This window comes from Bos mutus, chromosome X (assembly GCF_027580195.1).
Source record: "Bos mutus isolate GX-2022 chromosome X, NWIPB_WYAK_1.1, whole genome shotgun sequence".
NCBI classification, from domain to species: domain Eukaryota; kingdom Metazoa; phylum Chordata; class Mammalia; order Artiodactyla; family Bovidae; genus Bos; species Bos mutus.
Window position 1 is genome coordinate 111,132,290 of NC_091646.1, and position 19,434 is coordinate 111,151,723.

The 19,434-nt window shown below is 39.8% G+C and overlaps 1 protein-coding gene across 1 annotated transcript in view; it reads right to left on the reverse strand.

The window, feature by feature from the left end:
* FRMPD4 (FERM and PDZ domain containing 4) overlaps positions 1–19,434 on the reverse strand; it is a 353,354-nt gene that overhangs the window by 41,806 nt on the left and 292,114 nt on the right. The window contains exon 5 of the mRNA XM_070365407.1: positions 6,934–6,979. Coding sequence (XP_070221508.1) covers positions 6,934–6,979 — 46 coding nt within the window. The remainder of the gene's footprint in view (positions 1–6,933; positions 6,980–19,434) is intronic.

Sequence of the window (19,434 nt, forward strand, 5' to 3'; positions counted from 1 at the left end):
TGGAATGATGAAAATGCCCTGAATTCCAGAGTGTCAATGGGTGCGCAAGATTGTGAATGTACTCGATGCCACAGAACTGTACACTCAAATGTGGAAGATTTATGTTATGTGCTTTTTTTGTGATAATAAAACAAAATCATTGTTGGAAAAACTCATTATAAAATGTGTATGTGCATTCCTGGGTGGAGTCTGCCTTAATGCTGAGAAAATTCTGTTATTTCAAAAGTTCCCTTGTGTCTTAAGGGCAGTATGGATGGATGGTTTGGCCTCCAGAATTTCAATTCCCCCATTTATGCAAGATGTTAAAGGGAATGGCTGCCCTTTAAAAACAAAACGAAGTGAAACACACCTGCCACCCTGCAAAATAATCTCTGAATGGCTGCTCCTAAAAAGAATAGCTTTCAGCATACTCAATGTGACTTAAAAGTCCTACTGCAAAGCTGAAGTCGTGGTACAGAGGTGTTCTCTTTGGTACCATAATTACAGGCCAAGCTTAGTCATAATGAATGAACAAATCATATAGTAGTGAGTTCATTTAGTTTTGATATGCCATTTTTTAGCTAAAGGGAAAACATTATTTTCCGGTAATGATTTTAAGCAGGGGATATTTACACTGGCACAATGTGTTTAGCTCCAGTGAAGCGGCTGTAATAAAGCTACCCAGAACAGGCACTGCTAATTAGATGAGATATTTGAATGTGGGAACACCCCACTTTCTCAGCAGTGTTTGGGAATGATGTATTTCACATGTGTTCCATGCGCCAGATGCTGAGGTTTATTCCATTATATATCTGAATTTCTAAATGTAATATTTTACCTCATTTTTCTAAAATGTTCTACATAATTCCTTGCCTCAATTAAAAGTATATTTAACAGAATGTAGTTTTCCATGCATCTCATTTGCTGCATAATCTTAGAATGCAGTGATGGTCCCATGGAAGTACATAAGGTTATTGCCCTTAAAAGTGGCCCCTTAGAGCAGAATTGGTCAAGAAGGGGAAGGTTGTTTCATAGCTAATGCATGCCTACCTCTTGGAGATCCATTCGTGAATTTATTGGGTTGGCCAAAAAGTTTGATTGGGTTTTCCATAACAGCTTATGAAAAATATTGAACGAACTTTTTGGCCAACCCAAAGTTTCCCATGCCCTAATAACAATCCTGGTAACTTAGGAAAACCAGAAAAGAAACTAGATAGCCAAGGTAAATGTTACTTTATACATATTTTGAAGTCAATAGACTTGGGATAAAAGTCCAAGAATCTACACAAGTTGCATTTTGTTGTTGTTCTGGATTTGTGACAATTTCATATAACAGATACACATTCTAAAAATTACTTTTTGACAATAAAAACATAAGCTCTTCAAGTCTGAAGGTTATTGAATGTGAATCAATAAAGTAATGATTTCTTCCACTGACTAGAATTACTTCTGGTACATGAGGTATGTAAACTAGTCATGACTACAGTTTTAACTGAGGTGTTTCTCTCTGGCTAAAAAATATACAATGTGCACCACCCAAAAACCTGATGAATTAATTCCTGGCAACATGCTGACCAGGAGGTGCTGATCAAAAGCACTTCATATCCTGTGGTGGAAATGACAAATAATTACTATTTAGAATAATCAGATTTTCCTGCTGTTAATTAATTTTACAATTAAAAGGCCTCTAATCAACCCCTGCACATCTTTTCAAATTCCCTGTTGCAAAGATGGCCATGATAGATAGCTCACATTCTTCCGATGTTCTTAGATGTTCTAAGTCACTAGGACTTAGTTTGAAATAAAATTACATAAGATAAATTTTCTGAAGCTGAAATGTAAGGTCTTGAACTTGCATTCCTGTAGCTCTAAAGTACTACTTGTATAGTGAAGATTAACTAGCTTACAGTTATCACTGGGTGACTGGAGTTCTTCCAAGCAGACCCTAGGACCAGAATTCATAAGATGATAGCTGATTTGGGAGATGCTCCTAGGAAGCATGGGCAGGTGAGCAGGGGAAGGTGAGGAAGCCAACTAAGCATTCATTGTTTAGTCAGGCACCACGGTCAGCAACTGGAGTTGAACCATGCTGGGAAGGTCTGAGAAACAAGGCAGGTTACATGCCTTGAAGTTGACTGAAGAAAGAGGGAACTGGGGTATTTATCTACCAGCTCCTGTTAATCAGTGATGAGAGGTGGCTGCTCTTCTGGGAGTGAGAATTCCTAGTGGAGTGCTCATAGAGCACACTGGCCTGCTCCAGAAGCATGGCCCTGTGGTGAAAGGGCCCACAGGCAAAGAATCCCTGGTGCTTTCAGTTGGAAATTGGGCCAGCATGCTCACATGCCAAGGGGATATGTTCTGGGTCCTGATAGCATCTACTACAGAGGAGCTTCCATGAGGAGGTGTGTAGCCTCGCTCAGGCATGTGGAACACAGTGGAAGGTAGACAGGAAGTGAGAGGCAGACAAGTAGATCTCTCAGCTCTTTGGCCTAGAGGGAAGGTGAAACATGGTAGCATAGGGATGCTAGAAATGAGAGTAACTTAGTCCAATCCAAATGATCTGGGGTTATGTGAGGGGAGATTACAGAGACTGTTTAAATACTCACTGTTTAAATACTGTCTCAGGTAATGTTGGATTGGGATGCTCTGAAAGTTCTAGACTTGGGAACTATGGAAAGGAAAGAAGGGAGCAGCTGGCCAAGAAAGATCTGGAATTAAAAATGGTAACAGTATAAAGGAATAAGATGGTATGTCAGAAGAAAACAAATAAAATCCACAAGTAACCCAAATATTCCTCTTCTAAAATTCAGTCCTGAGGAAATGTTACTAAATACAGATAAAGATTTACACACAAAGATGTTCTTTGCGGATTTATTTATAATAGAAACATATGAGAGATAGTGGGCCTAATGATGGATGCTGGTTAAGGATCTTGATTCAATGTAGTGTTTTACAGACTATATATCGTGCTTATATAGAAACCTTGATGACACAGGAAAATGCTTGATATACTAAGTAAACGAAGCAGAATAAAAACGTACATATAATATCAACTGCAATTCATAGGGTCGCAAAGAGTCGGACACGACTGAGCTACTGAACTGAACTGATAGACTGGAAGTAAATAAGGCAAAAGGTTTACTCTGGTTGTCTTTGAAGAAAAGTATTGCCAGCACATATTTTTCTGCTTCTGCATTTCCTTCTGCTCTTCCATGATTTTTCTCTAAGAAATAAGGTAAAAATGGTGGCTACTGAGGCCTCCATAATACTTAGAATAAGAAGGCAAAACCCATTAAGAATTATTTCTCATCAAAGAATTTTGGGAATCCTGAGTTTTCTCCCAGACCCCATTGACCTGAGCCTCATTGGAGGTTGATTGCTATGGCTGGGTCATGTTGGGGTGCCCTGGGAACACATGGAGTGTGCCAAAAGGTGTAAACACTGGCTCTCTGTCTTGACTGGATCTTATTATGCAGAAGAAATACAACAGAAAAACTGCTGACCAATAAGTTGCAAAGAAATTGAAATGCTAATTTCTCTTGTCTGTAATAAAAGCAGAATTAATTGACTTTCTTTTGGTCTAGTGGGTCCTTCATTTCTGTCAATTTTGGTTGCCAAGAAAATGTTTAGGAAATACATAAAATCTGTTTTTTTTTTTTTAAAGCCATTTGCTTGCAGGAAAATCCAAACACAAAAATAAAAGTAAAAATCTGCAGTCTCTTTTCTCATTTGCACTCCTCTCTTCATTTGATGTATCTATTTAAGTAACGTTAAGGTTTCAATTCTTTCGGTTCAGAGGAGGAAAAAGCCACTTTGGACTGGATCAAAAAGAGAAGGCTTTAGGTGACACATTGGTTCCCAAATAGGGGTGATTTTGGTCCCCAGGGATATTTTTGGTTGTGACCACTTGGGACAGCATGCTACTGGCATTCAGTGGGTAGAGGTCAGGGCTGCTGCTAGACACATGTCCCAACAGAGAATTCTCCAGCCCAACGATGCTGATGTTGAGAAACTCTGAGGTAGCATGCAGAATCTGTACTGAGACTTGAAAGGTAAGAAAGATTTGGTGAGGCTGAGGAGGTGGCAGGTAGAGTATGTGAGGAGCATTTCAGGAGGAAGGAGGGTTGGTCAGAGGAAAGTCAAAGTTGAGCATGCATCTACAATAACTGGCCAGGAGCGAGTGACTCTGAAAGGTGCAACCACTGTCCGTAAGAACAAGCAACACTCCTGAATGTTAATACAGCACAGCAGAAGCCAACTGAACTCCCAGAAAATTCCAGATTATCTGTTAAAAGTAAGTTTCATGATTCACGAATAGTAATGAGTATTGATATGAATAACAAGTCATGCAGACTGAAAAGGCAAAAACAGCAAGCAAAGCCATAAGACAAAACCCTTAACTTATATGCAAAACTCCTCTAGGCTTACTGTGCCGGGTAAAGTGCTATCCCATGTTTGAAAAATAACCTGGTTTGGAGTACAATAGTTCTGATCTTGCATTGCTAATGGGTTATAAAGTAGGGAGAGAGAATTCAGGAAAGACAATGTAAACTCAAAGTATTACCAGGAATTTCTGGTTGGTCAATCACTTCCATATGACAGACATTTACATTGGCTTTACCAAAATGTATCTGTTCACTGCAGAGAAATGAAGAAGAGTGGATAGATCTGAAGTAGGTGTGAGTGACTACTGGTTTAAATGAAATAATCTGAAGACAGATGAGCTGTACTTTCTAAGGAAGGAATCACCGGGTCATGAGGTAGTGGATGTGAAAGGCCCTTGGATGGGATGCCATCTGACCCTCTCCTCACATAGATGAGGAAACTGGGATTGGAGCAGCTGTGGGAGTCACCTGTTATACTGTTGGGAGCTAGATCTCAAATTTTGGTGCTTTTACATCCTACTGTTTCCTTAGATTTCAAATCCAAGTGTGTGTGTGTGTGTGTGTGTGTGAGTGTGTGTCTGTGTGTGTGTGTGTCTGTGTCTGTGTGTGTGTGTGTCTAGTTGTGTCAAACATTTGGTACTAAAAGTAACACTCAATATTAAATTGCTTTTAATATATGTAGCAATGTTCCCCCATGGCATAACTTGATGTCTTATGATCTTACTACAAACCTGAGTACATATTTTTTCCTGCCTAAAATGCCTAGCCTATAGTGCTTAGGGAGAAAATTTTATGACAGGGGAGATGAAGAGTTTTGTCAGAAGATGGAGGCTGGCAAATACCAGAGCCTTTGAACTGATGTAGAAATCTTTATGGGGAAGAAAAAAGAAGTATAAGCAGGTTGGAATTTCTGCTGTTCACCTGAAGGCCACACAACAAATATTTGGGGAAAAAAATCTGAAGGAATTGGACTTGGTATTTTTTAGTTCACTGCCCATGTGTGAAATTCACAAGCAATGGCAAATCTATAGAAATAAATAAATAGTTAACCAGTGGCTGCTCAGGACTAAGGGTAGGAAAAGGGATTCACTGTAAATGGGAATAAGGAATCCTGTTGGGGTGATACACGTGTTCTCAGACTGGATAGTGGTGTAGTGGTGACAGCTGCATACCTCAATAAACTTTATAAAGATCACGGAATTATATACTTACAATGGATGAAGTTTGTGATATGCAAATTACACCATGATAAAGTTGTTTTAAAAAAAATTATGGGAACTCAAGGCAGTACAATTTTAATCATCCTCCACCCTTCTGACAACCTACTGAACTGTCCAACATCTGCACCAAATTATTATTATTCTTTGTTATTAATTATGTATATATTTAAAAGTTTATTTATTTTTAATTGAAAGATAATTGCTTTACAAGATTGTGTTGGTTTCTGCCATACAGCAATTTGAATCAGCCATAGGTATACATATATCCCCTCCCTCTTGAATCTCCCTCCCACCTCCCACCTCATCTCACCCCTCTAGGTTGTCACAGAGCCCTGGTTTGAGCTCCCTGAGTCATACAGCAAATTCCCGCTGGCTCATCTATTTTACATATGGTAGTGTGTGTGTTTCCATGCTACTCTCCACACTCATCCTACCCTCTGCTTCCCCGCTACCCCATGTCCACAGTCTGTTCTCTCTGTCTGAGCCTCCATTGCTAGATACCATATATATGTGTTAATATATAATATTTGTTTTTCTCTTTCTGACTTACTTCACTCTGTATAATAGGCTCTATATTCATCCACCTCATTAGAACTGACTCAAATGTGTTTCTTTATATGGCTGAGTAATGTTCCATCGTGTATATATACCACTGCTTCTTTATCCACTCACCTGTCGATGGACATCTAGGTTGCTTTCATGTCCTAGCTATTGTAAATAGTTGTTTTGAATGATATCTTTATTATTTTATACTTTTTAAAATTTCATACTTGTCCTAACCACTTACTAAGGCCCATCAGGTCTAAGTCCAAGATATTTTCAAATCCATCCACCTCTTCCCATCATTACTCTACTTCAGATCACAATTATTTCTCACTGGAATTACTCCCACAACCTTGATCATCTGCTTCCCAGGGTCATATATCAGCAATCAGCATATTCCAGTTATTTCTCAACTTTAAAGTCCCACCAAATTATTTAGATGGGGGTAAGGAAAATAATCATGCTTTAACTTCTTACAATTAGATATTCCCTTTAGACTTGTGATTCATAACCTGGAAACTTAAAAGAATCACAAGGAAATTCTTGAGTTTTGTGTCGTTTCCAAATGTGAGAGGCACATAGGACTGAAAAGCTGATTTCCAAGATATTTGGGAAATGCATCACTTTCTTTTCTCTCCAATGAAGGGTTTCTATCATAGAGTACAAAATACATATAATCAAGATTTTGGAACTGGTACTATGAATGCATGCTATTTCTCTCTGCTGTTATTCCCTGGAGTGGAGTGGGAGGAGGAGACTGGAAATCTGAGAACACACACAGGCACTTTTACTCACAGGACACTTACAGGGTAAGGTTGAATAACAGTGAGGAGTATCGACTCTTTGCAGCTTCTGTAAGAGAGAGGAAAAAAAGTATTTATGACATGCACAGAGCCTGGGCTCTACCAGTGATGGTGCTCTTTTGAAACAAAATGTGTGATGTTGGCGCATGTTCCTTGGACTCCCAGGGCAGAGATTCAAAAGGCTCAGAAGTGAGCTTTCAGACCACAGAGAAAACCAGAATCAAATGTTTACCCAGTGGAAAGCCTCCTGTTCGATTTATATTGGGTGATATAATCTGCAACACTGAACAGCAGGGCCCTAAAATAAAACTCGCTGAAGGAAGGTCGGATTTTAAAAGCATCGACTGAGTCTCTCAAAATTGATTCTCCCCTTCCGACTTTCCTTTAGCTGCTTAAAATGTCTGTGCAATTTTCTGGAAGGGGATAGATTTTTTAAAATGCTATCAATTCACTGAACATCATTATCTTCTTAGGGTCAGCATCAGGAAAAGAAAAATGTCATTGTAGGTTTCTTATGTAAAAACAGGATCCCAGCAAATGTGACTTCCCATGCTGTGTGGCTTTCTAAGGCCAAGTTAACAATGCCTAGGATCTTGAGCCGATAAACATTTCAGAAGGGCACTCGTTGGGAAATATTGTTCACCATAGTGAACACTGTGTAGCCAAGAGCAGGACGACGGAATACAATGTCATGGTTTATTTAATTTCCCCCAAGTAACCCAAACCTTTCAAATAACTTGACCCCTTGAGGAAAAATCTTATTATAGGTTGCAATAGTTTTTCTTCCTCCCTTTGTTCCTTTTTTATACTGAGTAGGAGAAAGGTCAGTTGCCATTTTGTTGAGAAGGGGCTGACTTTTTCTATAGTTTAGGTGGTAATTAATTACCTGCTTTTGTGACGTCTTGCCCAAATGATTCAAGAGAAACAGGATCTATTGCAGTGCTGTTCCTTTAGAGAAGTTACGACAAATTGCATTTCTAGCGTTAAGTACTCTTCAACCCCTCACTATAAGCCCATTGCCTGGAGAAGACCATGTGATATGCACAGGAGCGGTGGCGGCTGGGCCCTGATGGAGGGAGTGTGGGTGGGGAAGAAGAGAAATCAATGGGGAGGAAAAAGAGGACTAGAACTCAAGAACTGGATGAAGAATCAGAACATTTAGGATGATGCTGATGGTGGGAGAGGCCTGGCTGATCCCATCAATTCCTAGTTGCCAAGGGTTGACAGAAAGCCCCACTAACTAGAGTGGCAAGACCGTGTTCCCATTAGATGGAATAATAGAGCAACAGTGTAATCAAAGGAGAATTTGGTGAATGAGACAAATGACAGTGCATGGCTGGTGGCCATGGAGCCTCGTGGAGCAGTTCTGGGGAGAGTCTGGCACACCTAGGCAAACTGCAGCCTCACAGCACTAGGACTGAGCCATTCCACTCTGGTTCATATCCCAAAGAAATCCTCCCACTAGCCTCTGAGGGAAAGTGGATGAGGACGTTCCCAGTCAGGGGACACATGGATGTGAAACACTGGAGGCAAGGTGGGCATCCATCTCTAGGAGGGTGGGCATGTGATGTGGGGGCTGAGTGTCATGGAACGATGTGGCAGGAAGAGTCAGAGTGTGGTAGCCATGGTGTGTGCCTGTTGGTCCTGCCTGGCCTGCTCTACCCAAGGCTGTCCCCAGAGCCCTCAGCAGTAGGCAATGGGCTCAGAACGTATCCTGGGGGCACAGTTGATTGGACCCAAGTGTTGGAATGAGGCCACTGGATGTCCTCTCTCCAGAATCAGAACTAAGAGATACAGACAAAGAGCTGGAAGCTGAGTCACAATCATGACTGAATAAGAGGAAAGGTTACAGATGCCAGGGTCCCCTGAGCAGGCCTAGTTCCCACCATTCCTGAGGGCTGGTTGTTCATCATTTTACATCAATAAAATGACCGAAGTCAAATATCTCAGTATGATATCTGTTGTCAGTTCTGGCAATTGGCTTTTATTTTTCGTTTCACTCATCTGTAAGTACTTAATTATCACCTGCCAGACAAGAAGAATTAACTCCATAGTGCTTTGCGTCCCTTAGGATTCTAATCCTAGAATGAAAAAAAGATGGAAGTCATATGTGTTCACATATTAGAGAATGCCACAATGATTGAGGCAGGTTCAGCTGAGGCCTGATGCCAGTCACCCCTACGTGCCAAAACAGGGTGTTACATACTTTCAAAGGAGAGAGTAAAACCAGAGTTTGGGACCCTTTTTCATCTTGGGGTATTAATCATGACTTAACTGAAACAAAGGTAACAGGGAAAGGCCAGTGCAAGCAGCACATGGCCAAAGAGCAGAGGCTATGTTTGAAAGATTATTACCCTTTCACAGAGACAGACTCTAAGTGTGCAATTCCTGTGATGATATCTGGAAGACACAGTAGATATGGTGCCCTGGGGTCATTTAATAAAGGCAGTGCTCAACTGAGCTTCTTCCAGGGCAAGAGGGCCTTATTGGAAAGATGTAGAAGCTAAGGAGTGTTGGACACAGCCAGTCACTGGGTACTATTTGATTCAAGGGACGTGCAGTTGGAACAACCCAACAGAGAAACATTCTAGAAATCTGCACAGGTACCCATAAGTCAACCGTTATGATCTTCCATGGATAGAGGAAGCCAATACTGGATTACCTTGGTGTCAAAACAGTGAGAATTTCCTGCTTTTTACCTCACTGTCCTGTCCTCATTTCAATGTGGAAGGTGCCAAAGCTGGAGAAGAATCTTGGGGAATGCCCCTTAACACAGTGCAGGCTTCTCAGGTTGGAAATAGGGGCAAGGGAGAAATTTTGTGGCATTGGCAGTTTTGACTATCATGTGACAAATGAACATATTGATGACAGAGTAAGAGCTGTCGTGATTATAAGTATTCAAATGACTGGAGAAATTTTCTGAACATGCTTAATATATTTGTGGACCTGCCTGAGATTTGAACGAAGACCTGCCCCTAGAGAGCTGTTCTGAACAGGCAAAGAGGGAAAAGAACAGTTGCTTTACAATTTTATCCTGAGACCTAACTGCTACATTTACTCCCAAGTTTACTTTATTTAAAACTGACTTGAATAGATTAGATTATTTGAATCCAAATAGTCCTTAACTAAGACAGTGAGTGCTTAAAATCTGAAGAAGAAACAATAAAATGGTAAGTGCAAGAATGAGGGGTCTGATGTGGTAGGGTGGGGGAGAATGAATGGGCCCACGAGGCTGTGGAAAAGATGCTCATTTTCCCTAGAGCAATGCTCACTGGCACAGTATTTGTAATTTGTTCATTTCCAGAAAAAGAAAAAAATATTCACAGCTCCAGTACAGTCTGTTAGGAGCAGACAAACCCCTGGGGAAGGACTCATTATTCATGTTAGATGCTAACAGAATAAGCATAGACTGCATTAGCTTCCTATTGCTGCTGTAATAAATTAGTGGCTTAAAACAGCACAAATTGGTTATCTTACAAGTCTGGAGGTCAAAAGTCTGAAATGGGCCTCACTAGACTAAAATCAAGGTGTTAATAGGGCTGCATTCGTTCTGGAAGCTTTTCCAGATTCTGGAGGCTTCCTATATTCTTTGATTCGTGGCCTCTTCCTCCATTTTCAAAAACAGCAATGTAGCATCTTCCAATTTCTCCTTGAGTCTCCTGCCTTATTCATTCACCTATAAGGGCCTTTGTGATTACATTGGGTCCACCTGGATAATTCAGGAAAAACTGCTCCAACCTTAACTGAATCACTTCTGCAGAGCCACAGGATCTGGGCATTATGATGTGGATCAGTATTCTGTCCTATCACAGAAGCCAGCTTCAGTAGTTATCTTGTGCTGCATAACAACTTACCATACACTTAGCAGCTTAAAACAACACACATTTATTATCTTACAGTTTCTATGAGTCAGACATATGAGTATGAATTAACTTGGTCATCTTATCCAAGTTCTCTGATGAGACTGCCATCAAGTGCTGCCCAGGGCTAAGGTCTCATCTGAAAGCTCCATTGGGAAAGATCCAATTCCAGGTAGACTTTTTACAGTTTTTGGCAGGATTAAATAGTTTCTTTTGGGATTGTTGGACCAAGGGCCTCAATTCCTGCTGGCAGTTGGCTATAAGTCACTGTTAGGTCCTTGTTACATGGGCCTCCTCAACATGGCAACTTGCTTCATCAAATCAGCAAAGGAAAAGGAGACAGAATCCTTTGGCAAAATGGAAGGTATAATTTTATGTAACAGAATCACAGATGTGAAATTCCAGCACCTTTGCCATATTTTTTTGGCAAGAAGCAAATCACAGGTCCAACCCACATTAAAAGAGAGGGAAATACACAAAATTGAGAACATTGAGAGACAGGGATCATCCATGGGGCCATCTAAGATTCTGTCTGCAATACCAACAAAGAAAGATTCACAACCAATTAATCTGTAAGTGTCTCAAAGGTAGTGTCCATGTATGACTTCACCTTACACAGAATATTTTCCTGTCAAGCATGTCAGAAAGAAGCACTGCTCAGTATACATTATTAATTTGAAAATGGAAACCATTTTCCAAAATATGTCTATTATATTTACAGCATTTAAATTCTGTGTCTATAGTAATTCCCTTTTACTCATCTGAAACATATCCTATATTGATTTTAATTTTACCACTTAATGAGTAACTGATGCTGTCTCAATTGAAATAAAATATTCCAATATGTTATTTATCATTAGAACTAGGGATGTATTTTTAGTCTGTTTTCTCTCACCTATAATTATTTAATTATAATCTGCCAGACAAGAACTCCATAATGTTTTGAATTCCTTAGAATTCCTAACCCTAAGATCCTAGGAGAAAATAAAGAAGATCAAAGCCATTTAAAAATAGCCACAACAGACAAATTAGAATTTGGAATGAAAAATGGCTCATTCAAGTAATCAGATAACTTCTTTTTATGAAGGCTTAAAACAGCTAGGGACTTGAAACAAATCCAGTTAGGAGCACATTTAGAGAAGTACAATTTCATACTGAATGCCAAGCAAATTTTCTACTCTTAAAGATTAATTTCAAATTAGAGTGCCAATATTTTTTAAATGATTGAATTTGTGAAAAACACCACTTTAATCCCTATATCACAGTGCTGACCTGCATAGGAAAATATAGTCTAATCTACCCTAAAACACTCCTATAAAATTTCCGTTTTATTCCTCTCTTTTCATTCTTTTAACAAAAGTCTTTTCTTAGATTTTTTTTTGATGGAAAATCCCTTGAAACATGTTTGGGACACCCAACGTCAGTGGTTACACGTCATTCTTTAGCATCACAACCCATTTTAAAATTTCACTAGATGGGATTCTGTTGCAGTAAGTGAAGAATCTCAGATTCTAGTGAGGTTTTCGGTATTAAAATCCCTTTCAAAAATGAAGCTAAACTTTTTGTTTGCTTTCTCTTAGAGCAGAATAGCTGGACACCTTTCTTTGACTTTCCCACTTGATATTTCCATGATCTTAATACTGCAGTATATAATCACATTGGCATGCACTATTGTATATTTCCCTCATAGACCGAATAAACAGATTTCCTTAACTAATACAGAGATCAACACGAATTTACGTGTGAAGAGCAATGAGATTTCCTCAAAGATTGGGAAAACAGAATAAAATGAAGCAAAAGCAAAACAAACTAAAATATAAAGAATATATTCCATGTCAAAATTCAGGAGGAGTCTTTTTTTTTTTTTAAAGGGTGTAAACAAGTGAACAATATGATTTTCAACTTCTCCAGTAGAAGTCAGGAATCAATTCATGAAGGCTGAAAAGTTAGGCTTTTAAAAGGAAAAATAAAGAGGTAATTTAGGGCAATATATGAAAGATTTTGTGAACTGTAAAATCACATCTTAACATAATTCAAAAGACTGATAGGCAGTATTTTTATTCGGAAAGAAAGGTGGTAAGGCACAGTGAAATGGTTTTGAACTCTCACTTCTAAGTACACATAAGTCTTTCTTCTTGTTGAACTTCAGAGCTTTTCAAAGAAGATAGAAAAATATCCTTTTCAGCTAGCTAGTGCATCTCAGTCCTTAAACTCTCTGCTGGTGGATAGTCACTCTTTATGGAAAGAAGAACAGATAAACAGTATTTCTCCAATGATGCTTTTCTCAGAAGAACATCTCAATCCTAGGTGTTGGCTGAAAAGTTTGTTCGGGTTAATCTGTACCATCTTATGGAAAAATCTGAACAAACTTTATGGCTAACCCAGTATTTTCTCTTCTTACCTGAACCTGGAGATATGAAAAAAAAACCAAGAGATTTCTGATGACTAGTCATAATATAAAGTCAGTTGCTGCAAAGCTGGAGGAAATAACACTGTCCCTCCATTTCAGAAAAGTCACCACAGGACTATTTGAAATGGAGGTTTAATGCTTCATCCAGTTGACCTTTCTACCATTCTCAACAGAGACTGCAATTATCCACTGTATCAGTTCCTAACAGGTGCCGAAGCCATTAGCTGGAGAGGGTGGAAACAGCTAACAATCAAGCATGCAAACAGGGTCAACGCATTAAGTGTGATCTGTCATGGACTTCATGAAACATCAACACTCTCCCCACTGTGGCTGCACATTGCCTTTACTTCAGTAACTGCAAAGAGGAAGAACCGGATTACTTGTCATTTTATTACTAAGGTTCAAGGGATGTGGAGAAAGGAAACAGGCATAATGAAGCCACCATAGTTATCAGGGCAGCAAAGACAGAGGGGATGAATCATAGAATTCACTTGTCCAGGAGCACTGGCTTGCCTTCTACCAATTCTACAATCTCTCTCACTACCATTTTCTCCTTGAATGAGGGGTGATATTGCTGACACAACCGTACGCTGCCTGCAAGAGATGAACTTCAGCTTTAAGGACACACAGAGGCTCAAAGCAAAGGAACGGAGAATGGTATTCCATGTAAACAGAAACCAAAACAGCGCAGTAATACACTCATATCAGACAGAACAGGCTGTAAGGCTAAAAAGGTAACAAAAAATCACTATAATCATAAACAGGATCGATTCATTAAGAAGGCATAATAATCATAAACATACTGGGTTGGCCAAAAACTTCTCTTGGGTTTTTCCATAAGATGTAATGGAAAAATCCAAGCGAACTTTTTGGCCAACCCAATATATGCACCCAATATCAGAGCACCGAAATATACTAAGCAAATACTAACAGATCTGAGGGCTTCCCTGGTGGCTCAGTGGTAAAGAATCTGGCTGCCAATGCAGGAGACTCGGGTGCAGTTGCTGGGTTGGGTGGCTTAGACAGTAAAGTGTCTGTCTACAATGCTGGAGACCCGGGTTCAATCCCTGGGTTGGGAAGATCCCCTGGAGAAGGAAATGGCAATCCACTCCAGTACTATTGCCTGGAAAATCCCATGGACAGAGGAGTCTCGTGGGCTATGGTCCATGGGGTTGCAAAGAGTTGGACACAACTAAGCAACTTCACTTCCAGTATTCTTGTCTGAGAAATCCCAAGGACAGAGGAGTCTGGCGGGCTACAGTACATAGGGTCGTAAAAGAGTTGGACATGACTTAGTGACTGAACAACAGGTTTGAAATGAGAACAAGTTTGGTACCCAAAGCAACAGTGAAGAGAATTTAAGGAAAGACTCTTATTAAGTACTATGTTAAAGGGTTCACCCTGAACAACTGCATAATCACACTGTTTATCTTTTCCCATCTGTACGGAGGCTCCAAAGATGGTCCTCAATGAACCACGCTTTTGGGGACTCACATAACTTTGTGTAGTCTTCTCCCACTGAATCTGGACTAGTTCTGTGACGTACTTTTGACAAATAGACTATTATGGAAGTGACAGTGCATGACTTCCAGGCCTTGATTAGAAGAATCCCAGAAGCCCTCAGTGTCCACAGGGGTATCTTGGAACGTTCACTCTGTGAGAAGCCAGCTGTCAGAGAAGCTCAGCAACCCCGCCATCACCATGTTGTGAGGAAGTTAGCCCTGTGCAGAAGCAGCGTGGGGAGACAGAAACTGGCCTGGTCAGACACAGTGGTGTCAGCTGTCTAAGTCCACGTGACAACACAGGTGTGAAAAAGCCACCTTGGATAGCCAGTCCAAACAAGTCTTTATCCAGCTCCTGCTCTAGCAGTCGACTGAACTGAAGCCACAGGAGTGACAGCAGTGAGAACCATGTGAATGAGCCCCATCAACCCACAGCATCATGAGATAAGAAACTATTTTCTTAAGCCATTTCATTTGTTGGGTGGTGACAGAAAACTGAAACATCATCTGTCCCTAAAGAGTTTGCAAACTATTTTTTTAAAAAACAGCCAAAGGAGTCAAAGGGATTTGAAATTGAACATGGCTCCCTTATCAAGGAAGGTTCAGTATTCAATCTAATGACTCCACAGGATATTCGGAATGGACACTTTAAAAAAAAAATCTGTCCTACAAACATAAGTGGAAATGTGGAAAAGGAGGCTCTAATTGTTGGGCGTGGGGCTAGCACAATTGTAACATTAACTATGGGCTTTTGGAGATTGGGGTAGTGGGGAAAAGAACTAAAAACTCAGGGGAAAGAAAAAGATCCAATCAGAGTCTTGGACTAAAAATGCTTCACTACAAAAAAGAATTTTGAAGGCACGATTGATGTTACCTTGTGGGGTATGTATTTGAACTTGCTAGAGAAAGGATTAAAGCACATTATAATTTTAGGTTTAGAATTAATACCTTACATACAATCAATGACTTGAATATAAACCTAGGGAGAGACCAGAATTCTTTGAATAGTTCAATTCACATTTGACAGATTGCGTTAAAGGCTTAAGCTGTGCTTTTCTTTCAAAGAATATTAGGCTATTGGGTTAAAATCCATATAAATGATGCAGTGATTATCAAAACTAACATTCTAATGAAATTGTATCATTTCAAGTTCTTTTCTTAAATTGCATTTTTTAAACCTTTGTACTAAAATTTCAGGTTAGGCACTCTGACTCTGTAAACTGCTACTACTAACAGTTTTATTGCATAATAATATTTGGTTTTGGTTTGACCTAATTTTTTTGTTCAATTAATTCATTTCTTTCTTTTTTTGAATGAATACTATCTTTGGCCTTTGAAGAATCTTTAATGGATGAAACTGGTACTTGCATTTAAGATTGAAAAAGGGCAGCAGGATCTCTTGCAATAAAAATTATTTTACACATCCGTATTATACTAAATGGTTCTCACCTCATTCATTCCTTCACTAAGTATTGAGTATCTAGCAGAAGAGAGGCATTTGGGATATGGCAGGAGGGCATTTGGCAGTGTCAAGAGACATTTATGGTTGTCACAATGAGGGTGGCTGCTATTGGCATCTAGTGGACAGACACCAGGGATGCTGTTAACATCCGACATTGCACAGGACAGCCACCTACAACAAAGAAGTTTTGGCCCAAAATGTCAGCAGTGCTGAGACTGAGAAACCTGAGGCTACGTCCGATGTACCTCCACGCCCCCCCTGCCCGCCCGAGGAAAACTACTATCCTGGCACCGAACACAACAGAGTAGTTTGATCCCCAGTGGGAACTTATCTTAATATAATCACAGCATAAACGATTTTCCTTTCTTCTTTCACTTTGAGTTGTGTTTAAGATAAATCCAAGTCGTTCTGTGCCACTGTGTGAATGTATCACAATTTCCTTATCCATTTTACCATTGAGGGATATTTGAGTGATTTTCAATTGGAGGTCACAAAGAATAGTGTTGCTATTAACAGTCTTGTGTATGTCTTTTGGTGAATATATGTAGGCATTATTGTTTGGCATATTCCTAGGAGTGGAACTGCCAGGTCATAGGGTATGCAGGTGTTCAGGCCAAGACCTTGTTTTATGGGGCTACATCATTCTTTCCAGAGCTCGTGATATTCATATGTCTTAAATTATATTCTGATAGTTTTCCTTTACCTTATTTCTTCTACTCTTCTAAGTGTGTGACCAAGCGCTTTCTATTCTGCTGGCTCCTGGAATAAGCTGCAGTCCATCAATATATACATCAATATACATCTTACATCTGTAAGAGCAGGGAGCTTGGACTAAATCAGTAGTTTCCAAATTGTGCTCCATGCAACCCTTCTCAGACAGGGACACATGTCCATGGAAAGAGCCCACTATACCCCCGTATTTCTTCAACTGGAAATCCTCCACTGATTTATGCATTGAGACTGTGGGTTAGAGTTCTATTGAAAAAAGGGTTCTATTGCTAAAAGCAGTAGGAAAACCAATGGATAAAATGACTGCTATTGCTTCATTGAATTCCAATAAACCTTCTTAGCCTGCAAATCTAAATCCCATTTTGAGTTTCCACGAAGGTGTCCAGCATCCTCTGCTAATTTAAACTTCTTTTCCTCAATGAAAAGCACAAAGAACAAAGGTTTATTGGATTTTGTTGCTTTTCTATTCTTTATAATTTAAGAATGACAATAATATTACTTGCAATTTTATACTGCAATTGTAGAGCAATTCAGTAATAATCACGACACCCTAGGAGCTAGGTAATATTATCTTCATTTTACTGATAAGAAAATGAGGCTCAGAAAGGTTATAGCACAAAGGTAGTGGCACAGAATGACTTGGATGTATCTGACTTTTAATGAAGTCAAATGTTTGGAAAGTGGTGTTTTCTTCCCTGACCCTAGAGTTTGGGCTTGGCCAAGACCTGGCCTTGGCCAAAAGAAGAGGTACAGACTGACCGGAATGCCAGACCCCAGGTCAGAGCTTCCACTTCCAAAGGCCTTGTGTGTTCCTGCTTGCTTATTCACTCTTTCCATGAGCATAAGCACACCACACTCTGGTCCGAAGAGGATGAAAGACTTGTGATGCAGACTTGCACCGAGCCTGCCTCCTCCAGGCAGGCCCAGCCAAGATCAACGGAGCTACTTCAACAGTTTCCAGATGTGTGAGAAAGAAATGCTTATTTCTAGCCACAAAAGGACACATACTGGATGATTCCACTTAGATGAAATATCTGGGATAGGCAGATTCATGCACACAGAAAGTACACTGAGCTGACCAGGGACTGAAAAGTGGGAAGAATGGTGAGTTCTTGCTCTGTGGGTCCAGAGTTTCTATTTGGGGTGATGAGAGTTTTGGAAATAAGTAGTACTGAAGGTTATAAAACATTGTGAGAGTAATGAATGCCTCTGAATTGTACACTTAAAAGTGGTGAACATGGCAAATTCTACGTTATATGTATTTTACCACAATAAAAGAGACATGTTCGTTGTTATTAGCCCCTGAGATCTTGTGGTTATTTGTTATGAAGCAACTGCTGACTGATTGATACATCCTCTAATTGTGTGACAGGTGTCATGTGGAAAAGACTGAGAGTCTGATGGGACAATGAATATGAGTAAGAGAAGAAGACTCACTGTCTGGTCTGCCAAATGAAATCTCTCCATGTTAAAAATAACTCAGGGTGTGGGCCATGGAAGGAACAGATTGCTGGGCCAATTAACAGAGACCATTTATCAGTGGCTTATGCCATCTCAGGGTCATTGCCATGGATGCACTGCTGTCATGGGTTATATGACATGACTGGAGGAATTCAGTAAGCTGGAAACACTTTGAAAACATTAAACAGTTTGAAGCCCATACACATGTGTAGCCTAAAAGAGACTAGTAAGAGACAGGTAGTGTCATATGCTGAGTTGAAGCTGTTAGAAAGTGTAGTTCATATCCTGAGTCAATTCCTGAAGAAAAAAATCATATTCTTATGCAATTCAAGTCAATTAGGCTTGACAGCCGCTTTCCATTTCCCTCTTAGTTCTCAAGACATTCATGTTTGATTCTGCTCTATCAGCGCTGACTTCACCTTCTGCTCAACAGTCCTGTAGTGCTCGCTCAATACAGGAATTTAGTACAATTTTTAAGCGAAAAAATGAAACAGAGGTCCAGGCATTATCATGGAATATATGGCACAATCACCAAATGGGAGGTGGCAGTTGAAACCTTTTTTATACATACACTGAGGGGCACGAGATTGTTCAAAAACGGAGGCAGTCGCCAAAAGTCTCAGCAGCAAGTGATGTGACTGCAAATGGAAATAATAATAATAATCATAATGGTAATAATCATAATAATAGGCTTGTTCAGAGGATTGTTGTGAGCAGAAATTATAGATGGGGGAAATGCTTTTCGTATCTTGGAAGAAAGGTGCTATGTAAATTCCAGTTCTTTTTCTTTTTGTTATTTTTCCTTAAATACTGCCAAAAAAAAAAAAAGGATCCAAGTGGGTGGATGAGAGCAGGATTGAGGGAGGAAGGGGAGAGAAAATAATTTAAATAAGCAAGTGATGGAAGTACTACTGGGTCATTGCCTTGGCTTTAATAACCTTCATCCACCTAGCCACACAGCTATGTAGGTGGGGGGTGATTGTGAGATTCTATTTCCCCTTCTTGCTCCTAGCCAGGAAACAACTAGATTTTATGTTCATTTTTTAAAGAGCATTCACTCCGTCTTGTCGACGTGGCTGT